Here is a 25,741-nt window from a genome sequence, read left to right as displayed (position 1 = left end):
TGCAACACAAAGACATAAAAATTATTATGTTACAAAAATAATTAAATAGTACAAAAGAGGAATAATGAGGTTGTGTTCATGGGTTCGTGGATGGTTCAGAAATCTGACAGCAGAGGGGAAGAAGCTGTTACTGAAAAGTTGAGTGTGGGTCTTCAGGCTCCTGTACCTCCTCCCCGATGGTAGTAACTTGAAAAGGGCATGTCCTGGGTGGTGAGGGCCCTTAATGATAGATGCCGCCTTCTTGAGGCACCACCTCTTGAAGATGTCCTCAATGGCAGAAGGAATAGGCTATCCAGGGCCTTCAAGCCTGCTCTGCCATTCAAAAAGATCATGGCTGATATTCCACCTCAGCACCATTTTCCACCATTATCCTTACATCCTTAGATTCCCTTAACGTTCAGAAGTTTATCAGATTGTGTTTTGTAGGAACACAATGACTGAGCCTCTACAGCAATCTGGGACCACCCTCTGAATGAAAAAAATTCACCTCAGCTCAGTCCTAAATAGCCTACCTAATCTCAAACTGTGCCCTTTGCGCTAGACTCCTCAACCAGAGGAAACATCTTCTCTGCATCTAGGCCCTTTAAGAATTTTGCATGTTTTGATGAACTCTGCTCTCATTTTTCTAAACTCTAGAAAATACAGTCCTAGACTATTCAATTTCTCCTCATACCGCAAACCTGCCATACCTGGAACCAGTCCAAGAAATCTTGTACACAATATTCTAGGTGTGGTTTTACCAATGCCTAAAGATAATTGCAATTATGCTCCCTTACTCCTGTATTCAAATCCCCTCATAATAAAAGCCAATACATCATTTCCCTTCCTAATTGCTTTTCCCAGATTGCTTCCTAATCACTTCCCTTCCTAATCACTTCTTTTAATTCCCTCCCCACCATCAGTAGTATCTACATGAGGCGCTGCCTCGAGAAGGCAATATCTATTATCAAATATCACCACCATCCAGGCCATGCCATCTTCTTGCAGCTACCATTGGGCAGGAGGTACAGAAGCCCGAAGTCCCACACCACCAGGTTCAAGATCAGCTACTTCCCTTCAACCATTCGATTCTTGAACCAACCAGCACAACCCCAATCTCTGGAGTTTAGCAACACTATAACCACTTTGATCACCTTGCACTAAAATGGACTTCGTTTTTTTTTGTTCTAATTGTGTTCTTTCTTGTCAAAATTGTGTTTAATTTATGTTTTTCTTGTGAATGCTGCTTATATGATGCTATGTGCCTATGAAGCCGCTGCAAGTAAGTTCTTCATTGCACCTGTGCACACATGTACTTGTGCATATGACAATAACCTCTACTTTGACTTTTGACTTTGACTTTGCTACTTCTGTATGTTGGCCTCAGCCACATGTGTACAAGCACACATTCCCTTTTAACATCAAATTCCTCACCACTTAACAAGTAATCTGTTTCCTTTCTTGCTGTGCACCAAAATGAATAACCTCACATTTTTCCTCATTATAATCCATCTGCCATGTTCTTGCCCACTCACTTAGTTTGTCCTTATCCCCTTGAAGCCTCTTTACATCCTCTTCCCTAACCACAATCCTAACTAGTTTAGTACTGTCAATAAACTTGGAAATATGACATATGGTCCTCTCAGTCAAATTGTTGCTATAAATTATGAAAAGCTAGGGCTCAAGCATGAATCCCTGCTCTACACAACTAGTCATAGCCTGCCATACTGAAGATGATCTGATCTTCCCACTCTTTGATTTCTGTCCAGTAATTCTCAATCCACATCAGTAGATAAACAAATTCATAGAGGTATACAGTTCAAAAACAGGCCCTTCAACCCAACTCATCTGAGCCGACCAAAATTCCTATTTACGTTGATCCCACTTGCCTGCATTTGACCCATGTCCTTCTAAACTTTTTCTATCAACATATCTGCCCAAATGTCTTTTAAGCACTGTAATTGTACTTGCCTTTCTCACCGACTCTGGGAACTCATTCCATATGCCCACCACCATCTGGGTGAAAAACTTAACATTCAGATCCCCTTAAAAATCTTCTCTCACCTTAAGTAAGCCTAACATGAGTGATGGATAATGTACTGGAGGGGATTACAAGAAACAGGATCTACCTGCATTTGGAAAAGCAAGGACTGATTAGAAATAGCATGACGTTATACATGGGAAATCTTGCCTCATGGAAGAAATGTGAAGATTCAAATTTCGGTACACTAAAGGCCTAAATCTTCTTACACATAACAGGAAATCAAACAAAAGTCATTGGTTCATCATAAGAGATCTGTCAGCTAGAAAATAAATGGCAGTTGGAAAGATGAGTTATTCAATGGTGCTCAGTGGGCCAATGGATATTTGTTTAAGGAGCTGTTTCTGAAAAATCTATAGTGCATCACTCTTGGGCCTTGCAATAGGAATTATCACCTGATGTGCTGAAAGGTCTTTCTTCTGCAAGAGGGAAAACAAGTTAGCCATGGGGAATTTGGAGATGTCATGGGATGTGCACCCAGGAGGTGGGAGGGCAAGGGGGCACATCAGTCAGGGAGAATTAATTTGAGGGTTGGTTTGGGTCATTGGGTGAAGGTGGAGAGCTGCAATTAACTGCTGAGACTTAATAAAGGTTGGGGTTGTAATTGGATGTGGAGCTAATATTTTAGTCTAGTGATTGGGTAGGGTTGAATGGGAGAAGGTCCACAATGATCAAGAGGGCTGTGGAGGGTCAGCCTAGAAATTGAAATGGATAATGGTTCGAGAGGAATGGGAAGGGTGCTTGGTAAGTGTTGGCTAAGAGATCATGGGAGATTAGTGATGGGGTGAGTGGGGTGGGTGGGTGGAAGGTATAGAGATGTGAATCAGCATCATGACTAATGAAGGAGGGCAGGATTGTAATCATGATGAGGGAGGTGCTGCTGTTATTGGCAATAACCTGAGGTGGGGTGGGGGGGTGGATGGAGGTGGTTTAGATATCCGAGAGAGATCCTTACTCCTACATTATACTTCTCTGACTGGGGTCTGCTCAATTATATTTCCCTGAAGGAACAGTGAAGCAGGCTTGAATAGAAAAATGCCTTCACAATGCCACATCCACAGATCAGAATCATAGATGTGGAGTCCAGGGAAACACTGCACAGCACTGGATATTACTGTCCACACCTGGACCACAGAACGTACCTTAAAATGTTAAACTTACCCCAATAATTTCTGAAAAAATGATGGCAAAGGCGGGCTGTAAAACCCCATTTATAATGGCACAGAAAGTTCCCACGACAATATAAGGCCATTCAGCTTTATTCATTTTAAGGACTTTCAGAAAGGACACATCAGGAAGATCCTCATCCTGAAGAACAGAATATTTAACAATATATGTGCTGACACAGAATATGTTGCAAATAATGAACTTCACTCTTCCTACTTGTCATTTCAAAATATAAGAATTTATTTTTAACTTCAGCATGAGAAAACAATGACAGAAATTCTGTGTTTTGCAGAGTGACAATGAGATTGAATTACAATAATTTACAGATTAAATATTGCATTAATTGATAATTGACAATGTGGGAAAATTTTGGAATTAATAAGGTAGTTCATAAACAGCACTCACAATATTTATTTCCCATCATTATGAGTGTAAGCTGGATAAGCAGAACAATACTATTCGCAATTTATACAAAGGCAAGATGTGAGAAATGCTGGAAGTCAGATATAAAAACAGAAGACGCTGGAAATGCTCAGTAGGCCAGGCACCATCTGCATCAAAAGAAACGAGTTAATGCTCAATGCTGATGACCTTTGGCTATCACTGTGATATAAAATCAGCATGTGTGTGTATTTTTTTTTGCTGACGTTTAAAATCAATTCTTCCTCTTAACATTTAGTTTAGAAATGTAAGAGTAAAAGCATAATGAAAAGTTGGTGATATCTGATACTCTCTTCACAGATGGAGCTGAATATTTCCAGCATGTTCTGCCTTTATTACTACCAACAGTTTTGTGCTTAGCAATCATGCAGGAACCAGGTTAACCCTAACTTACAGCTCTTATAATTCTTACAGGCAACATAAATTTTACCTCATTAGTTGAGGCAAGTTAAATTTGAACCCAGTTCTATACTGTTCTAACTCATGGTACCCATGAATCTCATGCTCATAATAACCTCCCATTAGTATAAATGTTTGAAATCTATATTATACAATTAACCAACGTATCACCAAATCAAATCAGCAAAACTGTATTTGGCTCCTCCTTTACCTCTTCATTTTATAACTTTTATAATAGGATAAAAATAGAATGTATGATAGCGATAAGATTGTCTTGCACAAGAGATTTGACTGGAGAAGTAACATGCAATAGAGTCTTATAGTGTATCTTTAACACAATGTTTGAAACCTAGGTTCACTTAAAATGCAATTATTTTCTTATTGACAATGTGAATCCTACCTGTTCAACTACAGCTTCATCTGTTTTCTTTGCAGCTGTTTCTACCTTTTCCACACTAACTTGTGTTGATTGTCCATGCTTTATCGTGCTAAGTTCAGTATCATTTCTCTCTTGAATCAATTCATCTCCATCGTTATTTTTACTCTTGAAAGTCTGAAATAAAAAACAATAATTTTGTTTACAGTTTTTCTTTCAATAGAATTAGACCCAAGTGTGTGATTTTATTTATATCTTTAGAATTTTATAAACTTCAGTAGTTACGTCTACTTATCAGTTGAAACAGATTATTGTTTCCTAAGTAGTACCTGTGAGGTGACCAAATTATAATAGATTCCCTCAGCTTTCATTAGTTGTTCATGGGTTCCCAGCTCTACAATTACACCATTTTCCAGTCCTGCAATGACGTCTGCATTTTGAACTGTTGACAGGCGATGAGCAATTACTATTGTACTGCGGCCTTTCCGTACCTTTGAGAGAACACAGAACGTATAATAAGTCTGTGGGATGCTTCCAACTGAATACCTATGTCCCTTCCTTAATCCAGAAAAAAAACCCTCCACTGTATTAGCTTCTTAAATCCTTTTAATCAGCTAACCACAGTATTACTCTTGCTTCTGTGTCGGAAGATGGTAGGTTTCAGCAGATTGTGCAGCATTGAAGAGGCACTGTATTTTTTTGTAGGAGCTGCCTTTCTTTGGAAGGGACTCTGTCCACCTGTTCCAGGAGAATAGAGTGATATATCAGAGATCCCACATACTATTCAAAAAAGAGCAGGGAGTTCTTCTGGTGCCCTGACAACATCCATCGGATCGTAATATTTTACAGAATGCTCTTTGTGTCATGTGCAACTCAAGCTGTCCAATTAATTTCAGCTCCTGCTCTTTCCTATTAGCACTGCAAATCTTTTCAACTTCCCCCCTTAAGCCACCACAATCATAAAGTAATTAATTGATTTCATTGCTACATGTGATACAATGAACTGTCATGTTTGCCTACATTACAATGTCACCTTGAAGTTTTAACACCATAGTTATGTGAAATTCTTTGTGATGTTATGAAAGGCACAAATTTTAGTTTGTTCGTTTTTTTAAATTCCAAAATAAACCTTATTCATGTTACGGACTAGGTGAATGTCCCTTTAAGATAGAACATAGTGGGGTGTGTGTGTGTGTGTGTGTGTGTGTGTCTGTGTCTGTGTCTGTCTGTGTGTGTGGCATGCTTACGTCAACAGAAGATAAAGGATGTAATGACGTTGTTGAAGAAGCCAGTCAGAGAAGAGAGAGAGAGAAAAAAGGGAAAGAGACACCAGCCTACTAGTTTCTCTATCGATGAATGAGAAACAATAACTGTGTCTGTCACTGCAATCCACGTACGGAAATTGGAAGTAATCTGGTGGAGTTCACTTTGTTGCTGACCTGTAGAAGGAAACAGGTATTTGTGTGGACGGCCACGATTCGGATGCTTTTCGGGGTGAGGAAGTCACTACCGAGTAAACACTGAGGTTTCGTTTGGTTTCCATCGTGGAACATTTGGATTTCGTAATCACTCTGTCTATGTTCTTTACATCTACGTCTTATCTTCAGACAACGGTGGTTGTTGAAGAAGCCTTTGCTCATGTTTCACCTTATGGCTTGCGGAACTGAACTTTAAGATTCCTGGAGTTTGGGACTTTGCCCCACACACACACACACACACGAGTTTAGTTTTTGGGGTTAATGTTCAAGGTTTAACATTTTTACTTCTAACATTCTAACATTTTTACTTTTATTTTTCTTATTATCATAAGTAGTTATTAATAAAGTAATTTTTAACACTGAATCATGACTCAGTGTGTTTCTTTTGTTGCTGGTTCGTAACATTCATCATAAAAAACAAACTATATACAACAATAAAACAGTGCAAACCTTTACATTCGTGTACAGATCCATCATTAGTGTTACCTTTTTATATAAAAAAACCTAGCACCGATGCGACTTGTGTGGCTCCCTGGGGTGCTACCCCAATCCTGTATTTACAATATTTAAGGGGCTTTCTCGCCTGACCCCATCCCTCCCTCTCCAGTGGCAGAAGAACCCTAAACTCTAGTCCTTCCCCACCGAGCCCATGCGTCGGCTGCACCCACCTTCAGTGCGCCCCTCAGCACGTACTCCTGCAGCCTGGAATGTGCCAGTCAGCAGCATTCCCTTATGGACATCTCGCAGTGCTGGGAGACCAACAAGTTTCGGGCAAACCAAAGGGCGTCTTTCACCGAGTTGATGACCTTCCAGCAGCAGTTGATGTCCGATTCTGTGTGTGTCCCCAGGAACAGCCTATAGATCAGAGAATCCTCTGTCACACAGCTGCTGGGGATGAAATGTGACAAGGACCCTTGCATCTTTCGCCACACCCTCCTCGCAAACCCACAGCCCGCAAAAAAGTGGGCGGCTGTTCATTGAATCATGGAATGTGTAGATCACTGCCAAGGCCAGTGCCAAACGTAACTGCCCCTCAACTGAGGAGATGCAGATACGGTCACACTTAGGCTAGACTGGGTAAGAATGGAAGATTTCCTGTCCTGAAGGAAAGTAGGGAATCAGATAAGGTTTCAATGACAATTCTATAGTTTCTAGTTTACTGCCACCAAAATGAGCTTTTATTTTTAAATTCCAGATTTTTGTTTAATCATTTGCATTTAAATTTACCAGCTGCCATGAGGGGATTCAAAGTCTGGATCAATGGTCCAGACTCTGGCTGGTAAACCAATAACATAACCATTATCCCGAAAAAACTGTGGTGTTAGAAGACATTGATTTTTCTTGGGGAGAACCTTCTCAGTAACAATACAACTTGTTCAATGATAAATAAAAGTTGCCAATATTTTCTAGGTATCAATTTGAATGACAGGACACTTAAAATATCACTTCCTGAAACGGTGAAGTAGCTCAGATAAAACCTATCCTTTCTTGAGTCAAATGGGCTTCCATTTAACATGGAAGTTTCACTCCGGTACACTTTGTATTACCTTAGGCAATTTCTATATTTTGCTCAGTATTAATATTCATAAAATTGTTTGGATTGCAGCCATTTAATCAGAAAATATCAGCCCAAGTTCATGTTTTGCTGGAGAGATTTTGAAGAGAGGGATTAATATAGAATTAGTGTGACTGGATGGTTGATGGTCAGTGCAGACTTATTGAGTCAACCGGGACTGTTTCTATGACTCTGGTGGAACCAGTGGAAACTGAATGGGTCACAGAGTGACTGTGCCATGTTAACAGCCTCCACCATTCTTACTCAACTAGTTCCATGCACTGGCAGGTTAGCATGCAGCAGGGATCACTTTAAGTGGCAATGTAACAAACTGATGACATGAATGTGACACATTTGCCACTATTAAGTGCAAGTTGGGCAACAACCCACATAGTTCTGCTAGGCAAGTATGTAAACCCGATTTTGAGCTTTGAAAATACTTTATGGCTTGAGCTTTATTTATATAGCTGCCAAAATCCTCTCCCAGTCAGCTGCAGAACCTTGATTCCCTGCATTGGATCTTAGGTGGTATAGTGGACAGTGAAGAAGGTTGTCTGTTACAACAGGATCTAGATCGACTGGGAAAACAGGCAAGGGAATGAAAGGTGGAATGTAACTCGGGACAAGTGCAAAGTGATATATTTTGGGAAGTTAAACCAGGACAGGACATGCACAGTGAATGGCAGGGCCCTGGGGAATGTCGTTGAACCGAAGGTCTGAGGGGTACAAGTATACAAAATTCCCTGAAAAAGGGAACACAGGTAGACAGGGTGGTGAGGAAGGCGTATGGCACGTTTGCCTTCATCAGCCTAAGCATTGAATACAAGCATGTTACAGTTGTACAAAATTTTGGTGTGGGGTGGGATGGGTGTATGTTGGGGTGTGAGGTGTGAGGTGGGGTTGTGGGGTGTTGTGAAGTAGTGGTGTGGGATGGGGGTATGGGGTTGGAGTGTGAGGGGTGGGGATGTGGGGTGGTGATGTGGGATGGGCATATGGGTAGGAGTATGAGGAGTGAGGGCGTGAGGTGGTGGTGTGGGTGTGAGGGGTAAGGATGTGGGGCGGTGATGTGAGAAGGGGGTATGGGGTTGGAGTGTGAGGGATATGGGTGTGAGGAGGGGGTGTGGGGAAGGGGTGTGGGACAAAGCTGGCATGAGGTGGTGACACTGGTTGTGCAGGGTGATGATTTTGTTATTTCAGTAAAAATATAATCCATATCTTCTATTTTGCAAGAAGCCTCCAGCACCATAACTGAGTTCACAATGCCAGTGTGGCCAGACCATCGTTACCTTGTCGAGTGCAGCTTGGACAGTAGCTTCACTCTCAGCATCTAATGCAGACGTCGCTTCATCCAGCAACAGGATTTTGGGATTGCGTACCAATGCACGTGCAATGGCAATTCTTTGCTTCTGGCCTCCACTTAGCTGAGTGCCTCTTTCTCCAACTAACGTATCAAATTTCTGCAGCAAAATTCAGAGTCAACTCTTAGCATGTTAACAATGCTTTATTAATAAGCAAAATTAAACATGTCAGCTCTTAACACACCTATGTTCTTCACAATGTTTTGAAGGCTCCCATCATACATGGTCATCAGATCAACTTATTTATATCCATGTAATGAGAAGTGTTTCAAAGCTATAAAAGTGATTAGAGTAAGGACAGAATTCCTCAGCCATGAATCAGACAGAGAAGAAAATTAGGAAGCAAAGCATCATTTGCAGGACATCTTATTCTGACAAAGGATAGTTCAGGCCTAGAATAGGTTGCCTTGCTTCATTGGAAGAGAAAATTTTAATATCAAGTAGAAATCCACAACAGAAGTTACAAATTGATATGTTAATTTGCATACATCAGACATCAGTTATACCACATGCAGTTGTGTGGAATCATTGCAGGAAATAAATGTAGCCCAGCAGATCCATCTCCTTAGGTTCCATTGAGTGACCAAAGTACTATTAGCATGAATTAACTTTTTGAGGTACAGAAACAGTAATGGCAACCCAGAGCAGGTAAGATCGTTACTTACGTTTGGCAACTTCATAATGAATTCATAGGCATTAGCTTCCTTGGTAGCCTCTTCAATGTCAGCCATACTGACATCTTCACGGCCGTAGCGAATGTTTTCAGCTATCGTGGTGGCAAAGAGGATAGGTTCCTGACTCACAACTCCAATAAATTCCCTGAGATTCCTAACATTCAGGGACCGAATATCGTGTCCATCGAGCATTATCTGTCAGAAATTATACATAAAATCAATAATTATGACTCCAGAGATTTGATAGTTCTGTTTGTGAAACCATGAAAAAGTATTTGAACAACCTGGGAGAAAAAATTTCTTGTTAAAACCTAAAATAGTAGATGAATCAAAAGAAAGAAGCTGTACACATTAAATATCATTAGGATCCCTAATCGTGCCTACTAAGACGCCAAGCAATAATCTAGACAGAGTACTTGGTACCACTGCAATCCTCATATCTCCATGTTAGACTGTGATTTAATCATGAAAGGCATTTCATCAAAAAAACACTGTGGCCTTCATTAACATATTTCTCTTTCTCTCGTGCTTCCTCCTCTGAGCAGGTGGCACACACAGGCGCCACAGTAGTGCAGCTAGTAGGGCTGCTGCCTCACAGCGCCAGAGATCCAGATTCAATCCTAACCTTAGGTGCTGTCCGTGTGGAGTTTCCACATTCTCCCTGTGATCGTGTGGGTTTCCCCTGAGTGCTCTGGTTTTCCCTCACATCCCTAAGACATGTAGATTGGCAGGTTAATTTCTCACTGTAAATTGCCCCTGGTGTGTGGTAGAACCTGGAGAGAGGCTGGTTAGAATGTGGAGAGGATAAAGAAAAAAATGGGATTAGTGCCAGATTATATAAATTAATGGTTTATAGTCGGTGGGCCAAAGGGCCTGTTTCTGCACTATTATCTCTCTATGACTCTATAACTGGAGATAAGGCTTGGCTGAATAGCTGAAGTGCCATAGATTAGACCAGCCATTGCTAGTTCATGACCATGACTGGGCAGAAAAGACGATGAAGGGCCAAATACATCATAATGCTGGTAACTAATTCTGCTTCACGCAACTCACAAGCTCTTTTGATTTACGAGCAGCAGATGGTACAAGCAGGCAATTCATAGGTGCCACCTCATCCTTCACTACAAACCTACCCCTGTGCCTTTCTAGTTTCAGATTTGCCACTTGGCTTGTATGGTAGAAAAATGGAGAGACAGAGATGATTAAAAAAAAGTTTAATACTCCAAGCCACCACCTCAGACACTGACACTGCATGAAATTTAGTGATCAACTTAGGCAGAGCAACTCATCAGGTATGAGTAGTCAGCAGACAGAGGGAAATAATAGTGAGGGTGCCAGCCTACTGCGGGGTAAGAATTCTACTGCAGAGGATTCAGATGAGGATTTCCACAAGACAGCCCAGAAAAAAAGGCTTATTTTTAATATTAATTTTGAAGATTTCGACCTCTCCAGCAAGGCCAGCATTTATCGTCGATCCCCAATTGCACTTGAGAAGCTTCTTAAACTGCTATAGTCCTTCTGGTGAAGATGCTCCCACAGTGCTGTTGGGCAGAGAATTCCAGGACTCAGACCCAGCAACAATGAAGGACCGGTGATGTATTTCCAAGTCAGGACATTGTGCAACTTGGAACAAAACCTGTAGCTGGAGGTGTTCCCATATGCCTCCTGCCCTTGTCCTTCTTGGTGGTGGAGGACATATGTTTGGGAGGTGCAGTCAGAGTAACTAGGCAAATAACTGTGGTGCATTTAGTAGATGGTACACACTGCAATCACTGTGCACTGCTGACAAAGGAAATGAACACTTAGGATGGTTGATGGGTTCCCAATCAAACACGCCATATTCTGCTGGATGATGTTTAATGTAGGAAAGTATAAATCATGCACCTTGGTAGGAGGAATCAAAAGTCAGATTATCTAAACCAAGAGAGATTGCAAATGAGTGATATACAGAGGGATCCATGTGCCTTTGTACATGAAACACAGAAAGTTAGCATGCAGGTGCAGCAAGTGGTTATGAAGGCTAATGGCATTTTGGAGCAACACACAAAACACTGGAGGAACGCAGCATCTATGGAGGCAAGTGGACAGTTCACGTTTTGGGTCCAGACTGGAAAGAGGGGAGATAACCAGTATAAAAAAGTGAGGGGGAAGGGGTGGAGCAAGAGCTGGCAGATGATAGGTGGATCCGGGTGGGGGGGGGGGGTGATATGCAGGGGGAGGGGATAGTGGGAATAATGCAAGAAGCTGGGAGGTGATAGGCGAAAGTGACAAAGGGCTGAAGGAGATGGAATCTGATAGGAAAGGACAGTGGGCCATGGAATAAAGGGAGGGAGGTGAGGAGGGGAATCGGTGGGGGGGAATGAGTGGGTGATGGGCAGATGGAGAGGGCAGGGGAGGGGTAAGAGTTGGGGTGGTACGCTGGTGGGACAAGGGAGAAAAGGGACAGAGGGGAGTGGTTACCGGAAGTTAGAGAAATGAATGTTCATGCCGTCAGGTTGGAGACTACTCTTTTTTGTGTTAGGTATGACTCCAACAAGTGGAGTGCTTTCCCTTTGATGCCCATTGACTGCTTTGATGTCAAGGGCAGTCACTCTCACATTATGCCTAAAATTCAGCTCTTTGATCCATGTTTGGACCAAGGCTGTGATGAGATCTGGAACTGAATGGGCTTGGCAAAACCCAAACTGGGCACCGATGCGCGAGTTATTGGTGAGTAAGTGCCACTTGATAGCACTGTGGATGAAGGCCTCAGTCACTTTGCTGATGTTTGAGGATAGACTGTTTGGGTAGAGCTTAGCCACTTTGGATTTGTCTTACTTTTTGTGAACTGCTGGCTAGATGCCTGTTTTGCAACTGTACTGGAATAGCTTATCTAGAAGAATAGCTAGTCCTGGAGCCAAGTCTTCAGTACTACAGCTGGAACATTATCTGCTCCCTTTGCCCTTGCTGAATCCAGTACTCTCAGAAATATCTTGATAGTGCTTGGAGTGGTTAAAATTGGCTGGAGATGGGCTTCTATGATGGTAGGTCTTTCAGAAGGACACCCAGGTGGGTCATATGGCCAAACGTGAAGGAATATGCTTCAGTTTTGTCTTCAGCACTCATATACTGGATCCTGCCTTTGTTGAGAATGAGAATGCTCTTACAGCCTCCTCCCCCATTGGCAGTTTGACTGTATGCCACCATAGACAGCTGTCAGGAGTGCATGCTTCAACATGTTCCAGACATCCTCACCTGCACATTACACTACAGAAGTATGGAATGGGCTGGCACATCTGACCTCTGGCTCTGCTCCTGGATTTACTGCTGATTCCTGAGGTATTGCCATAACTCAATGAACTGAAATACAGGATGCACTTTGTATCTGGCCCCTCAGTTCTACATCAGCCACAGCAGATATTGTCAACATGACAATTAAAAAGTTACACAAGTTTTGTCTTCCACGTATGTTTTGTGTTTATTTCACTTAATATTTCAGTTCTTAATTAATTAACAGTATTTTACTATGGCTTTTATTTATTGCTTTAATTTCTTCTTTTTAAACCTCTTTTAATTTCAACTATTTTTAAATGTCTCAGACGTTTGACAGCATAAGCTAGGGCAGTGCTGGAGGTGGGCCTTGATCTGCTATGCCAATTGACCTGGTCACCATTAGCAGCCTTCTCTGCTTATGGGATGGCCATAATACAGAGACCTGGAGATCACTGGGAGATGCACGGCCGCAAAAGTGCAGCCATGTTGCTAATCTGGGGTCTGAAGGAGCGTGAGGGAAGTGTGTGGGGCAAGTGTGTATGGCAGGTAGGATTGGACACAATCTTGCTATTATTTATTGTCTAGTTATTGTTACCTTCCATGTTCATTTGTAATAAGTCATTACCTCACAACTCATTAAACCCCTGACAAGGATTGTGTTCTTTCCCTACAAGCAGCAGCAATTCATTCAGGCAATGAAGTGATTTTTTTTTTGCTTGCACTATGCCTGCATTTTATGGGCACATGTAACCAAATACATTTTCAACAAACAAAAGTTTCTAGATCCAAAACGTTAGACTCTTGTCCAGCAATTAAAACTTCAAGATCTCATTCTGCTGAGAGCATTTGTAAAAATTTACTCTCTGGTTCAACTGAAAACTTATAGCATTAAAATATTTCCCAGCATCCACAATATTTTGATTTACTTAAATTTTTGAACTCCCTCCCCCTCCCCGCCAGCTTTGCTGCTCAACAATATTTGATGTTTACACAGTATGATGAACATTGTTAAATTCCTTACCATCCCATCTTCAGGATCATATAACCTCTGCAGAAGCTGAATTGTGGTGCTCTTTCCACAGCCACTGCTGCCAACCAGTGCAACTGTTTGCCCACTTTGTAACTTCAAGTTCAGACCCTTCAATATCTACCTCAAAATAATAGAGATACAAAAGCCATTTTGGCTTGGTTTTATTTATTAATGCTTTGTGTCATAACATTTTATTTCTATTCTGAAAGTTATGGATATATGAATCATCCTTACATGATATTTTCATCTCATGCTTTTAAAACATAGTAGGTTAAAAACGGTGTCATCTCAGAACACTAATTTAATTTAAACTTATGCTAAGGCTATTAGTAAAACATGACAGGCAGAACAAACTTACAGTGTAAAATTTGCATTTCATAAGAACATAAGAAATAGGAGCAGGAGTAGGCCATCTGGACCGTCGAGCCTGCTCCGCCATTCAATAAGATCATGGCTGATCTGGCCGTGGGCTCAGATCCACCTACCTGCCTTTTCCCCCATAACCCTTAATTCCCCTAAGATGCAAAGATCTATTTAACTGTGTCTTAAATACATTTAATGAGGTAGCCTCTACTGCTTCCCTGGGCAGAAAATTTCACAGATTCACTACTCTCTGGGAAAAGCAGTTTTTCCTCATCTCCGTCATAAATCTACTCCCCTGAATCTTGAGGCTATGTCCCCTATTTCTAGTCCCACCTACCAGTGGAAAGAACTTTCCTTCCTGTATCTTATCTATCCCTTCCATAACTTTATTTGTTTCTATAAAGATCCCCTCTCATTCTTCTGAATTCCAGCGAGTCAATCTCTCCGCATTGGCTAACCCCCTCATCCCCGGAATCAACCTGGTGAACCTCCTCTGCACCATCTCCAAAGCCAGTATTCAATTCCCTCCGCTGTCTGTCAAGAGTTTGTACGTTCTCCCCGTGTGTCTGTGTGGGTTTCCTCTGGGTGCTCCAGTTTCCTCCCACATTCCAAAGACATACGGGTTAGGAAGTTGTGGGCATGCTATGTTGGCGCCGGAAGCGTGGCGACACTTGCGGGCTGCCCCCAGAACACTCTACGCAAAAGATGCATTTCACTGTGTGTTTCGATGTACATGTGACTAATAAAGAAATCTTATCTCTCTCTCTCTTATCTTTCCTCAAGTAAGGAGACCAGAACTGCACGCAGTACTCCAGGTGCGGCCTCGCCAGTACCCTGTACAGTTGCAGCATAACCTCCCTGCTCTTAAATTCCATCCCTCTAGCAATGAAGGCCAACATTCCATTTGCCTTCTTGATAACCTGTTGAACCTGCAAATCAACCTTTCGCAATTCATGCACCAACACTCCCAAGTCCCTCTGCACAACAGCATGCTGCAATCTTTCACCATTTAAATAATAATCTGATCTTCTATTTTCCCTTCCAAAGTGGATAACCTTGCATTACCAACATTGTACTCCATCTACCAGACCCTTGCCCACTCACTTAACCTACCTATATTTCAAAACTTTATTAAAAATTTGTACAGCACAGTAACAGGACCTTCCAGCCCAGTGAGTCTACACCGTTCATTTAAACCCATGTTAATCTACCCGCACGTCTTTGGAAAGTGGGAGGAAACCGGAGCACCTAGAGGAAACCCACACAGACACGGGGAAAACATATAAATTCCTTACAGACAGTGATGGGAATTGAACCCTGATCGCTAGTGCTGTAATAGCGTCACACTAACTGCTATGCTACCGTGCATCCCCTTGCACAATTTGCTTTTCCACTCAATTTAGTGTCATCAGCAAACTTGGATACACTACACTCGATCCCCTCTTCCAAATCATTAATGTATACTGTGAACAGCTGCGGGCCCAACACTGACCCCTGCAGTACCCGCCTACCACTGATGGCCAACCAGAGAAACACATATTTATCCCAACTCTCTGCCTTCTATGGTTAACCAATCCTCTATCCATGCTAATACATTACCCCCTACTCCATGCATCCTTATCTTACGAGTAAGTCTTTCATACGGCACCTTATCGAACGCCTTCTGGAAATCCAAGTATACAACATCCACCTGCTCCCCTCTATCCACTGTGCTCATTATATCCTCAAAGAACTCCAGTAAGTTTGTCAAACAGGACCTGCCCTCCCTGAATCCATGCCGTGTCTGCCTGATGGAACCACTTCTATCCAGATGTCTCGCTATTTCTTTCTTAATGAGAATTTCAAACAAATATGGGTTAAAAATGTAATGAAGTGAATTAAATTAGTGATTGTATTAAAATTCTTTTTAACATGCTTAATTGTAAATTGATGGCATGTAAGTCTGAAAATTAAGCCTTCTCTTTATTTTGAAGTAATTTTCCATAACATGCCTAATAAATGATTTGTTTAGTGTAATCACTGGATGATGCACTGACCTTTAATTGTAGTAAACAGAGTCAACATAATGTAGTATCTTTAAATCCTATTATTGGTAAAATGATCTTATTATTAAGTCACAAAATTATTACTTAACATGCTCAAATAATAGTCATTTAACTTACAGTTACTCAATTATCCTAACTTTGAACTTTTTCAGGGATATAAATCTTAGTTATAATGGGTTAATTTATCTTATTATAGGGTGAACACTGTACTGCAATCAAAATATCTGAATAATTGGAAACCTACCTTAACATCAGGTCGTGATGGATATTTGAAATGCACATTTGAAAATTCCACATCTCCTTTAATTTGACTGAGTTTGTGTCCACTTTCTGAATAACTGTCGATTAATGGTTCCTGAATTATAATAATGACATATTAGCTCTATTATATATGACCACATGTATTAATGCTATACATAAATCTTTAGTTGCAGCTGCATGTGTTTAATAGTTGTACAGGTAGTTCTATTATAACACAATAGTTACATTCCTAAGAAACCTTATAGGAAGTCGCATAATAGCAATTCAGGCTGCAGTTGCCCTCAAAGCGGAGATTTAAACAGGCTTCCCTGAATGTGATTGTACTATAACCAATATGGCCTGTGTAATGTAAATAGTGTTTCCTAATCCATCAAACACATTTTAACTAATTAGCATTATGGAAACACATGTTATAGCAGAACTACCTGTAGTTATATAGGACACGGGAATGTAGAAATGCATCCAAAGGAGCTTGACAGAGAGAGGCACAAGGAAAAACAACATCGATACAACAAAAGGGAGAATAGGAAGACCAAACGTTTTGGCAAAAAGATGGATTTTAGCAGGGTTGGCCATGAGAAGACAGACTTAACAAATATCTCCTAAACATTGTAATTGTATCTGATTCCACCACCTACTCTGGCAGCAAGTTCTAGATATCAACCACTTTCTGTGTAAAAAAAACTTACCCCTCAGACCCCCTTTAAATCTCCTTTATTTCACCTGAAACCTATACCCTCTTGTCTTTATACCCCTACATGGGAAAATACTTTGACCACCTACCCTATCCATGCCTCTCAATCTTGTATATAATCTATAGGGTCACCCCTCAGCCTCCTTCACTCCAGGGAAAACAAGCTCAGTCTATCCAATCTCTGCCCATAACCAAAGTCCTCCAGTCCAGGAAATATCCTGGTGAATCCCCTCTGCACTCTCTCCAACATAACCACATCCTTCCTACAGTATGGTGACCAGAACTGCACACAAATAGTCCAAGTGTGGCCTAACCAGTGTTTTGTAAAGTTGCAACATAATGTCCCAGCTATTATATTTTATGCTCTAACCCATGAAGGGAAACGTGTCATATGTCTTCTTCACCACCCTATCGACTTGGGTTGTCACTTTCACACTATCCAGTTTATCTTGGTAAAAAGCTTATTAAAACTCAAATCTGTATAATTTGTGGAAGCTGATCATCTATCCTTCCCTTATTCATATTATTATTTGTTAATATTTGTGAATTGCAGCAGTCTCCCAAAAGATTTTATAGCAAATAGCTGCTGGTAACTATGATTTTAGGTCTAATAGTAAAACAGGCAAAATACCTCCAATTCACAGATACTCCTGATTAGTGTGTCCATTATTAAGGATAAGGTTTCAGGGTACTTGGAAGCACATGATAAAATAGGTTGAAGTCAGCATGGTTTCCTTATGGGGAGATCTTGCCTGACAAATCTGTTGGAATTCTTTGAGGAAGTAACAGGTGGGATAGACAAAGGAGAGTCAGTGGATGTTGTTCACTTGAATTTTCAGAAGGCCTTTGGCAAGTTGCCGCACATGAGGCTGCTAAACAAGACAGGAGCCCATGGTATTACAGGAAAGGTACTAGAATGGATAGAAGATTGGCTGACTGGCAGAAGGCAAAGAGTGGGAATAAAGGGGGTCTTTTCTGGTTGGCTGCCGGTGACTAGTGGTGTTCTGCAGGGGTTGATGTTGGGTCCGCTACTTTTCATGTTGTATGTTAATGATCTGGATGATGGAATTGAAGGCTTTGTGGCCAAGTTTGCAGGTGATACAAAGATAGATGGAGGGGCAGGTAGTGTTGAGGAAGCAGGGAGTCTGCAGTAGGACTTGGACAGGTTGGGAGAATGGGTAAAGAACTGGCAGATGGAATACAGTGTAGGGAAGTGTATGGTTGTGCACTTTGGTAGAAGGATAAAAGTATAGACTAGTTTCTAAACAGGGAGAGAATTCGGAAATCTGAGGTGTCAAGGGACTTGGGAGTCCTTGTGCAGGATTCCCTAAAGGTTAACTTGCAGGTTGAGTCAGTAGTAAAGAAGGCAAATACAATGTTAGCGTTCATTTCGAGAGGACAAGAATATAAAAGCAAGGATGTAATGCTGAGGCTTTATAAGGCGTTGATAAGACCACATTTGAAGTATTGTGAGCAGTTTTGGGCCCAATATCCAAGAATGTGCTGGCATTGGAGAGGGTCCAGAGGAGGTTTACGAGAATGATCCTGGGGATAATAGGGTTAACATATAAGGAGCATTTGATGGCTCTGGGCCTGTATTTCATGGAGTTCAGAAGGATGAAGGGGGATCTCATTGAAACCTACCAAATATTGAAAGGCCTGGATAGAGTGGACATGGAGAGGACGTTTCCAGTAGTGGGAAGATCTAGGACCAGAGGGCACAGCCTCAGAATAGAAGTACGTCCCTTTAGAACAGAAATGAGGAGGAATTTCTTTAGGCAGAGGGTGGTGAATCTGTGGAATTCACTGCCACAGAGTGCTGTGGAGGCCAAGTCATTGGGTATATTTAAAGCAGAGGTTGATATGTTCTTGATTAGCAAGGGTGTCAAAGGTTACAGGGAGAAGGCAGGAGAATGGGGTTGAGAGGGAAAAATAAAATCAGCCATGATCAAATGGCAGAGCAGACTCGATGGGCCGAATGGCCTGATTCTGCTCCTGCGTCTTATGGTCTTAAAATAAAGTGCTGGTTAGCAGAGGAGCTGACAGAAACAATAAATTGCAAATACTGAAAATCTAAACAAAAACACAAAAAATATTGGAACTACCCACTGGTCTGGCAGCATTTGTACAAACAGATGTTAACACTTCAGGTCTATGTTTGTTCATCAGAACTCTGAAAAATTCAAAATCAAAGATGTTTTAATTTCAGAGGGGGGTGGTGGAAAGATCAAAGGCAATGTCTGTGGTAGGGTGGAGACCATTACAGACTGAATGACACAAGTGGTGGTACTGGTAGAGAGACAGTGGTGAAGGCTTACTAAGATGTCAATAGAAAGAAATAAATGAAGAGAGAGGAATTATGAAATATATAACACTGGATTAACTGCAACCAGAAATAAAAGAAAATACTGGAAATGCACAGCCAGTTAGGCAGCATCTTAGAAGGTGAAAAACAGTTCCCATTGCAGGTTGATGATCTTCCGTCAGAGCTAGCCAGTTCAGGTGCAAACTGCATGGGCTATTTTTCTGATATTACTGAACTCATTAACGAGTCCGGTGGGCTGTAGCATGCCTAGTGGGAAGGTGAGAAGTCATTGCACAAGCTTACATTGAGTTTCATTAGAACAGTGTAAACGGCCAGACAGAGGTCAGTGTGAGAGTGGGATGGAGAATTAAAGTGGCGGGGAACTGGAAGCTCAAGGTCTCCCAAGAAATAGGTTAGTTTTAACTACACTGTACTTCCGTGCATCCAGGATACATTCAGCATTCTTGGTCACACAAAAACAAGTGTATTGGCAAGTTTGATGCCCAACCGTTTTCCTTTGCATATCAGGCTGTCCACTTCTGGATCCACTTGGTGATGAGAAGGAAAAGCAACACTTTCCTCCAGCTCTCCATTCAAATGATCACTCAACAATGAGCATGCGCTCTGATGAAATGACTAGGTTACCTGATCCATGATGTGATAGATCACATGTGCTGCTCCCCTTGCACTGGCGAACGCTTCAATCTGTGGCGAAGTTTGACCAATGGAAAATGCACCAATTAAGACAGCGAAGAATACCTGAAAATTTTGAAAAAATAGAAATAAAGGCGGCTACTCTGACCAAAAAGGCAAACATTGTTATTTGCTTATTCTCAATATAGATTTCATGATAATATGTTACTCCATCAAAAGTCCATCAGAAATTAGTCTTTTTTTTCCTCCCATAAGGTGTGTACTCCAAAGCCAGCTTGAAATTAGGCCTCATATCTCACCTAAATATTCTGGGGAAATTCTAAGCTTGCACAGGCATGCAGGGAGACTAAACTGAGGCCCACTATTATACTGCAGCTAATTTCCAATTAACACCAGAGTGGTGTGCTGGAAACACTGAATTCTAAACATTATCCTTTTGTAATTCAGGATAGTATGCACAATACAACTCATTACCTCAATAGATAATAATGGCAATAAATTTATTTATACTGAGAACTGAGGGGCGGCACAGTAGTGTAGCGGTTAGTGTGACGCTATTACAGCACCAGCGATCAGGGTTCAATTCCAGAGTCTGTATGTTCTCCCAGTGTCTGCATGGGTTTCCTCCCACATTCCAAAGACATACGGGTAGGTTAACATACAGGTAGGTTATCAGGATGTATCATGGCTTGGTATGGCAACTGCTCTGCCCAAGATCGCAAGAAGCTGCAGAGAGTTGTGGACACAGCCCAGTGCATTACGGACACCAGTCTCCCCTCCTTGGACAACCTCTCGTTGTCTTGGTGTAGCAGCCAGCATAATCAAAGACCCCACCCACCCGGAATGTTCTCTCTTCTTTACTCTTCCATCGGGTAGAAGATACAGGAGCCTGAGGGCACGTACCACCAGACTTAAGGACAGCTTCTACCCCACAGTGATAAGACTATTGAACAGTTCCCTTATACAATGAGATGGACTATGACTTATGACCTCATGACCTCACGATCTACCTTGTTGTGACCTTGCACCTTATTGCACTGCACTTTCTCTGTAGCTGTGACACTTTACTGTTATTGTTTTTTTTTAACCTGTACTACATCAATGCACTCTGTACTAACTTGATGTAACTGCACTGTGTAATGAATTGACCTGTAAGATCGGTTTGTAAGACAAGTTTTTCACTGTACCTCGGTACAAGTGACAATAATAAACCAATACATGGGTTTAAATGGGCGGCGCAGACTCGTTGGGCTGGAAGGGCCTGTTACTGTGCTGTAAATAAAGTTTTTTTTAAAAAACTTTACTACTGTACTGATATGAACATAGAACACTACAGCACAGTACAGGCCCTTTGGCCCACAATGTTGTGCCATCATTTTATCCTGCTCTAAAATCTATCTAACCCTTCCCTCCCACATAGCCCCCTATTTTTCTATCATTCATATGTCTATCTAAGAGTCTTGTAAATGTCCCTAATGTATCTGCCCCCACAACCTCTTCTGGCAGTGTATTCCATGTACCTACCACTCCCTGTGTAAAAAACTTATCCCTGACATCCCCCCTATATGTTCCTCCATTCACCTTAAAATTATGTCCCCTCGTGTTAGCCATTATTGCCCTGGGAAAAAGTGTCTGACTGTCTACTCGATCTATGCCTCTTATCGTCTTGTACACCTCTATCAAGTCACCTCTCATCCTCCTTCTCTCCAAAGAGAAAAGCCCTAGCTCGCTCAACCTACGTTCATAAGATATACTCTCCAATCCAGGCAACATCCTGGTAAATCTCCTCTGCACCCTCTCTAAAGCTTCCACGTCCTTTCTATAATGAGGTGACCAGAGCTGAACTTAATACTCCAAGTGTGGTCTGACCAGAGTTCTATAGAGCTGCAACATCACCTCGTGGCTCTTGAACTCAGTACCCCGACTAATGAAGGCCAACACTCCATATGCCTTCTCAACAACCCTGTCGACCTGCGCGGCAACCTTGAGGGATCTATGGATGTGGACCCCAAGATCCCTCTGTTCCTCCACACTGCTAAGAGTCCTGCCATTAACCTTGTATTCTGCCCTTGAATTTGATCCCCTGAAGTGTATCACAACACACTTATCTGGGTTGAACTCTGCCACTTCTCAGCCCAGCTCTGCATTCTATCGATATCCTGTTGTAATCTACAGCTACCTTCTACACTATCCACAACACCACCAACCTTTTGTATCATCAGCAAACTTACTAACCCACCCTTCCACATCCTCATCCAAGTCATTTATAAAAATCACAAAGAGCAGGGGTCCCAGAACAGATCCTTGCGAAACACCACTGGTCACTGACCTCCAGTCAGAATACACTCCCTCTACAACCACTCTTTGTCTTCTCTGGGCGAGCCAGTTCTGAATCCACACAGCCAAATTTCCCTGGATCCCATGCCTCCTGACTTTCTGAATGAGACTTCCATGAGGAACCTTATCAAATGCCTTACTAAAATCCATGTACACCACATCCACTGCTCTGCCTTCATCAATGTGCTTTGTCACATCTTCAAAGAATTCAATCAGGCTCGTGAGGCACGACCTGCCCCTCACAAAGCCACACTGACTGTCCCTAATCAGCCTATGCTTCTCTAAATGCCCATAAATCCTGCCTCTAAGAATCTTCTCCAGTAATTTGCCCACCACTGAAGTAAGACTCACTGGTCTGTAATTCCCAGGGTTATCCCTACTTCCTTTCTTAAACAAAGGAATAATATTTGCCACCCTCCAATCATCCGGCACTACTCCTGTGGCCAGTGAGGACGCAAAGATCATCGCCAAAGGAGCAGCAATCTCTTCCCTAGCTTCCCATAATAATCTTGGATATATCCCTTCCAGCCCCGGTGACTTATCGACCCTAATGTTTTTCAAAAGTTCCAGCACATCCTCTTTCCTCACATCGACATGCCCGGGCATATAAGTCTGTCATATGCCATCCTCACAAACGTCAAGGTCTCTCTCTCTAGTGAATACCAAAGCAAAGTATTCATTAAGGACCTCCCCTACCTCTTTTGACTCCCGACACATTTCCTCTTTTATCCCTGATCAGTTCTACCCTCACTCTAGTCATCCGCTTACTCTTCACATACGTGTAGAACGTCTTGGGGTTTTCCTTGATCCTACTCACCAAGAACTTCTCATGCCCCCTTCTAGCTCTCCTAAGTCCATTCTTAAGCTCCCTCCTGGCTACCTTGTAACTCTCCAGAGCCATGTCTGATCCACGCTTTCTAAACCTTAGGTAAGCTTCTTTCTTCCTCTTGACAAGATACGGTATTCTACATCTTGTGTCAACCACAGTTCCTTCACTCCTCCATCCTTACCCTGCCTCAATGGGACAAACTTATCCAGAGCCCCATGCAAGTATTCCTTAAACAACCTCTACATTACTGCTGTGCACTTCCCCAAAAACATCTTTTCCAAATTTATGCTCCCAAGTTCCTGCCTAATAGCATTGTAATTCCCCCTCCCCCAGTTAAGTATTTTCCCACATGGTCTGCTCCTATCCCTCTCCAAGGCTATGGTAAAGGTCAAGGAGTTATGGGCACTATCTCCAAAATGCTCTCCCACTGAGAGATCTGAAACCTGATCAGGCTCATTGCCTCGTACCAGGTCCAGAATGGCCTCTCCTCTAGTCGGCCTGTCCACATACTGTGTCAGGAATCCTTCCTGCATACACTGAACAAACTCTGCCCCATCTATTCCCTTTACACCAAGGAGGTGCCAATCGATATTAGGGAAGTTGAAATCACCCATGACAACAACCCTGTTATTTTTGCACCTCTCCAAACTCTGCCTCCTGATCTGCTCCTCAGCGTCTCTGCTGCTACTGGGGAGCCTGTAGAATACTCCCAATAGAGTGATCGCTCCCTTCCTGTTTCTGACTTACACCCACACTGACTCAGTGGACGATTCCTCCAGGACATCCTCCCTTTCTACAGCTGTAACACTGTTCCTGATCAGCAAAGCCACTCCCCCATCTCTTTTACCTCTGTCCCTGTCCCTTTTGAAACATCTAAAGCCCCAGAATATCCAGCAGCCATTCCTGCCCTTGTGACAGCCAAGTCTCTGTAATGGCCACCACGTCATAGTTCCATGTACTTACCCACGCTCTCAGTTCATCAGCCTTGTTCCTGATACTTCTTGCATTAAAGTAGACACATTTCAGCCCATCCAACTGACTACAATTTTGCTTTTCAACTGCCTACTCTTCCTCACAGTCTTTCTACACTCTGCATCTACTTGTACAGTAAATGAACCAAGCTCTGACCTATCACTCTGGTTCCCATCCCCCTGCCAAACTAGTTTAAACCCTCCCCAACAGTTCTAGCAAACTTGCCTGCAAGAATATTGGTCCCCCTCCAGTTCAGGTGTAACCCGTCCCTTTTGTACATGTCGTACCTTCCCCAGAAGAGATCCCAATGATCAACAAATCTGAAACCCTGCCCCCTGCACTAATTTCTCAGCCACTCATTCATCTGCCAAATCATCCTATTCTTACCCTCACTGGCACGTGGCACAGGCAGCAATCCAGAGATTACTACCCTTGCTCATTAATTTGTGCTATGATTCATTAATTTGTGAGTATTCAGAATAAAAAGCTTAAAAGTCTTCAAAATAAATTTCATGACATCTGGAAAAGTACTTTCTGTGGTTGGTATAGATGTGAGCACATTTAGGGTGGTGGCTAGCGTCTCTGATGCTTTCACAATTTCCTTTCCACTAATTGTAAAGATTGAGAAATCTGTGGGTTTTTCTATTTTATTGAATTTTCAATTTGCTCTCCTTGAGGTATGAAGCACTGTGAGGAGAATTTAAATGATAAAATTTTAGCAGCTAGAAATTTACAATCAAACTGTAAAATCAATATTGAGCATTGATTGAAAGTACTGCCTGACTTAAAACAAATAGATACATAGTTAGCTTTATCTGAAAACTTCAATGGTTAATAAAAGTCACATTATGAATGTACAAATTAGATAGCAATTTAACTGTTTCCTTTCCATTCCTTCTCTGATAATATCAGTCATTCTTTCTCTTGTTTTGTTTCTCTTTCAATAGTTCTACTATAACCAATTCTCCTCATTATTTCTTTTTGGTTTATTTCTTGATCCTTCAATCTCATTGGTTAAGGAGTTGCACTGTTTGTCCCATTCTGTTTTAATCTTGGCCTCCCATGCCCTATTGTTCTCATTAGCAGACATACCTTGCACATCCAGCAAATCTGTGGGCAAAAATGTTTAAATACGAACATGCAATAGTAACCATAATTAAAGATACTTTCAGCGGGATGCTTTGATCCAGCAAAATTTAGCTGATCTGGACAGTCCCGATGTATAGAGTTTCAATCTCTGCTGGGATATTAGGGGAATATGGAGACAAGGTTGTCCAACAAAGGAAGGGAGAGTAAATTAAAGAGCAAATGCAAGTGGACAACTTCCTTCCACATCTGTGCAGCCAGTTAGCCCAAGAAGCTTGGGAGCAAGCCCCCTGCCCAGCTGGTCTACCAGACAAAGCATGGTGTGAACTTGTATGCATTGGTTCCACTTTGAGGTCATTTAGTTCAGCCAAGAAACAGCCTGGGCTTGGTCTGTTGATCCTGTGGCTAAATTCATGCAATACATTTTTTTCTTAAGCTTCCTGAT

General features: G+C 41.9%; 1 protein-coding gene across 1 annotated transcript in view; it reads right to left on the bottom strand.

Annotated features, from left to right (window-relative positions):
• Window positions 1-25,741, bottom strand: part of abcb4 (ATP-binding cassette, sub-family B (MDR/TAP), member 4) — a 103,609-nt gene that overhangs the window by 26,280 nt on the left and 51,588 nt on the right. Inside the window, exons 11-18 of the mRNA XM_052016411.1 lie at window positions 20,064-20,177; window positions 16,403-16,513; window positions 13,742-13,867; window positions 9,460-9,663; window positions 8,723-8,893; window positions 4,733-4,894; window positions 4,428-4,580; window positions 3,182-3,328 (exon numbers count right to left, since the gene is read on the bottom strand). Of these exons, the coding sequence (XP_051872371.1) occupies window positions 3,182-3,328; window positions 4,428-4,580; window positions 4,733-4,894; window positions 8,723-8,893; window positions 9,460-9,663; window positions 13,742-13,867; window positions 16,403-16,513; window positions 20,064-20,177 (1,188 nt within the window). The remainder of the gene's footprint in view (window positions 1-3,181; window positions 3,329-4,427; window positions 4,581-4,732; window positions 4,895-8,722; window positions 8,894-9,459; window positions 9,664-13,741; window positions 13,868-16,402; window positions 16,514-20,063; window positions 20,178-25,741) is intronic.

Source organism: Pristis pectinata, chromosome 5, assembly GCF_009764475.1.
Source record: "Pristis pectinata isolate sPriPec2 chromosome 5, sPriPec2.1.pri, whole genome shotgun sequence".
Classification (NCBI taxonomy): domain Eukaryota; kingdom Metazoa; phylum Chordata; class Chondrichthyes; order Rhinopristiformes; family Pristidae; genus Pristis; species Pristis pectinata.
The sequence above is the reverse complement of the archived record's forward strand: the minus strand, read 5'-3'. Positions and strand labels throughout refer to the sequence as shown.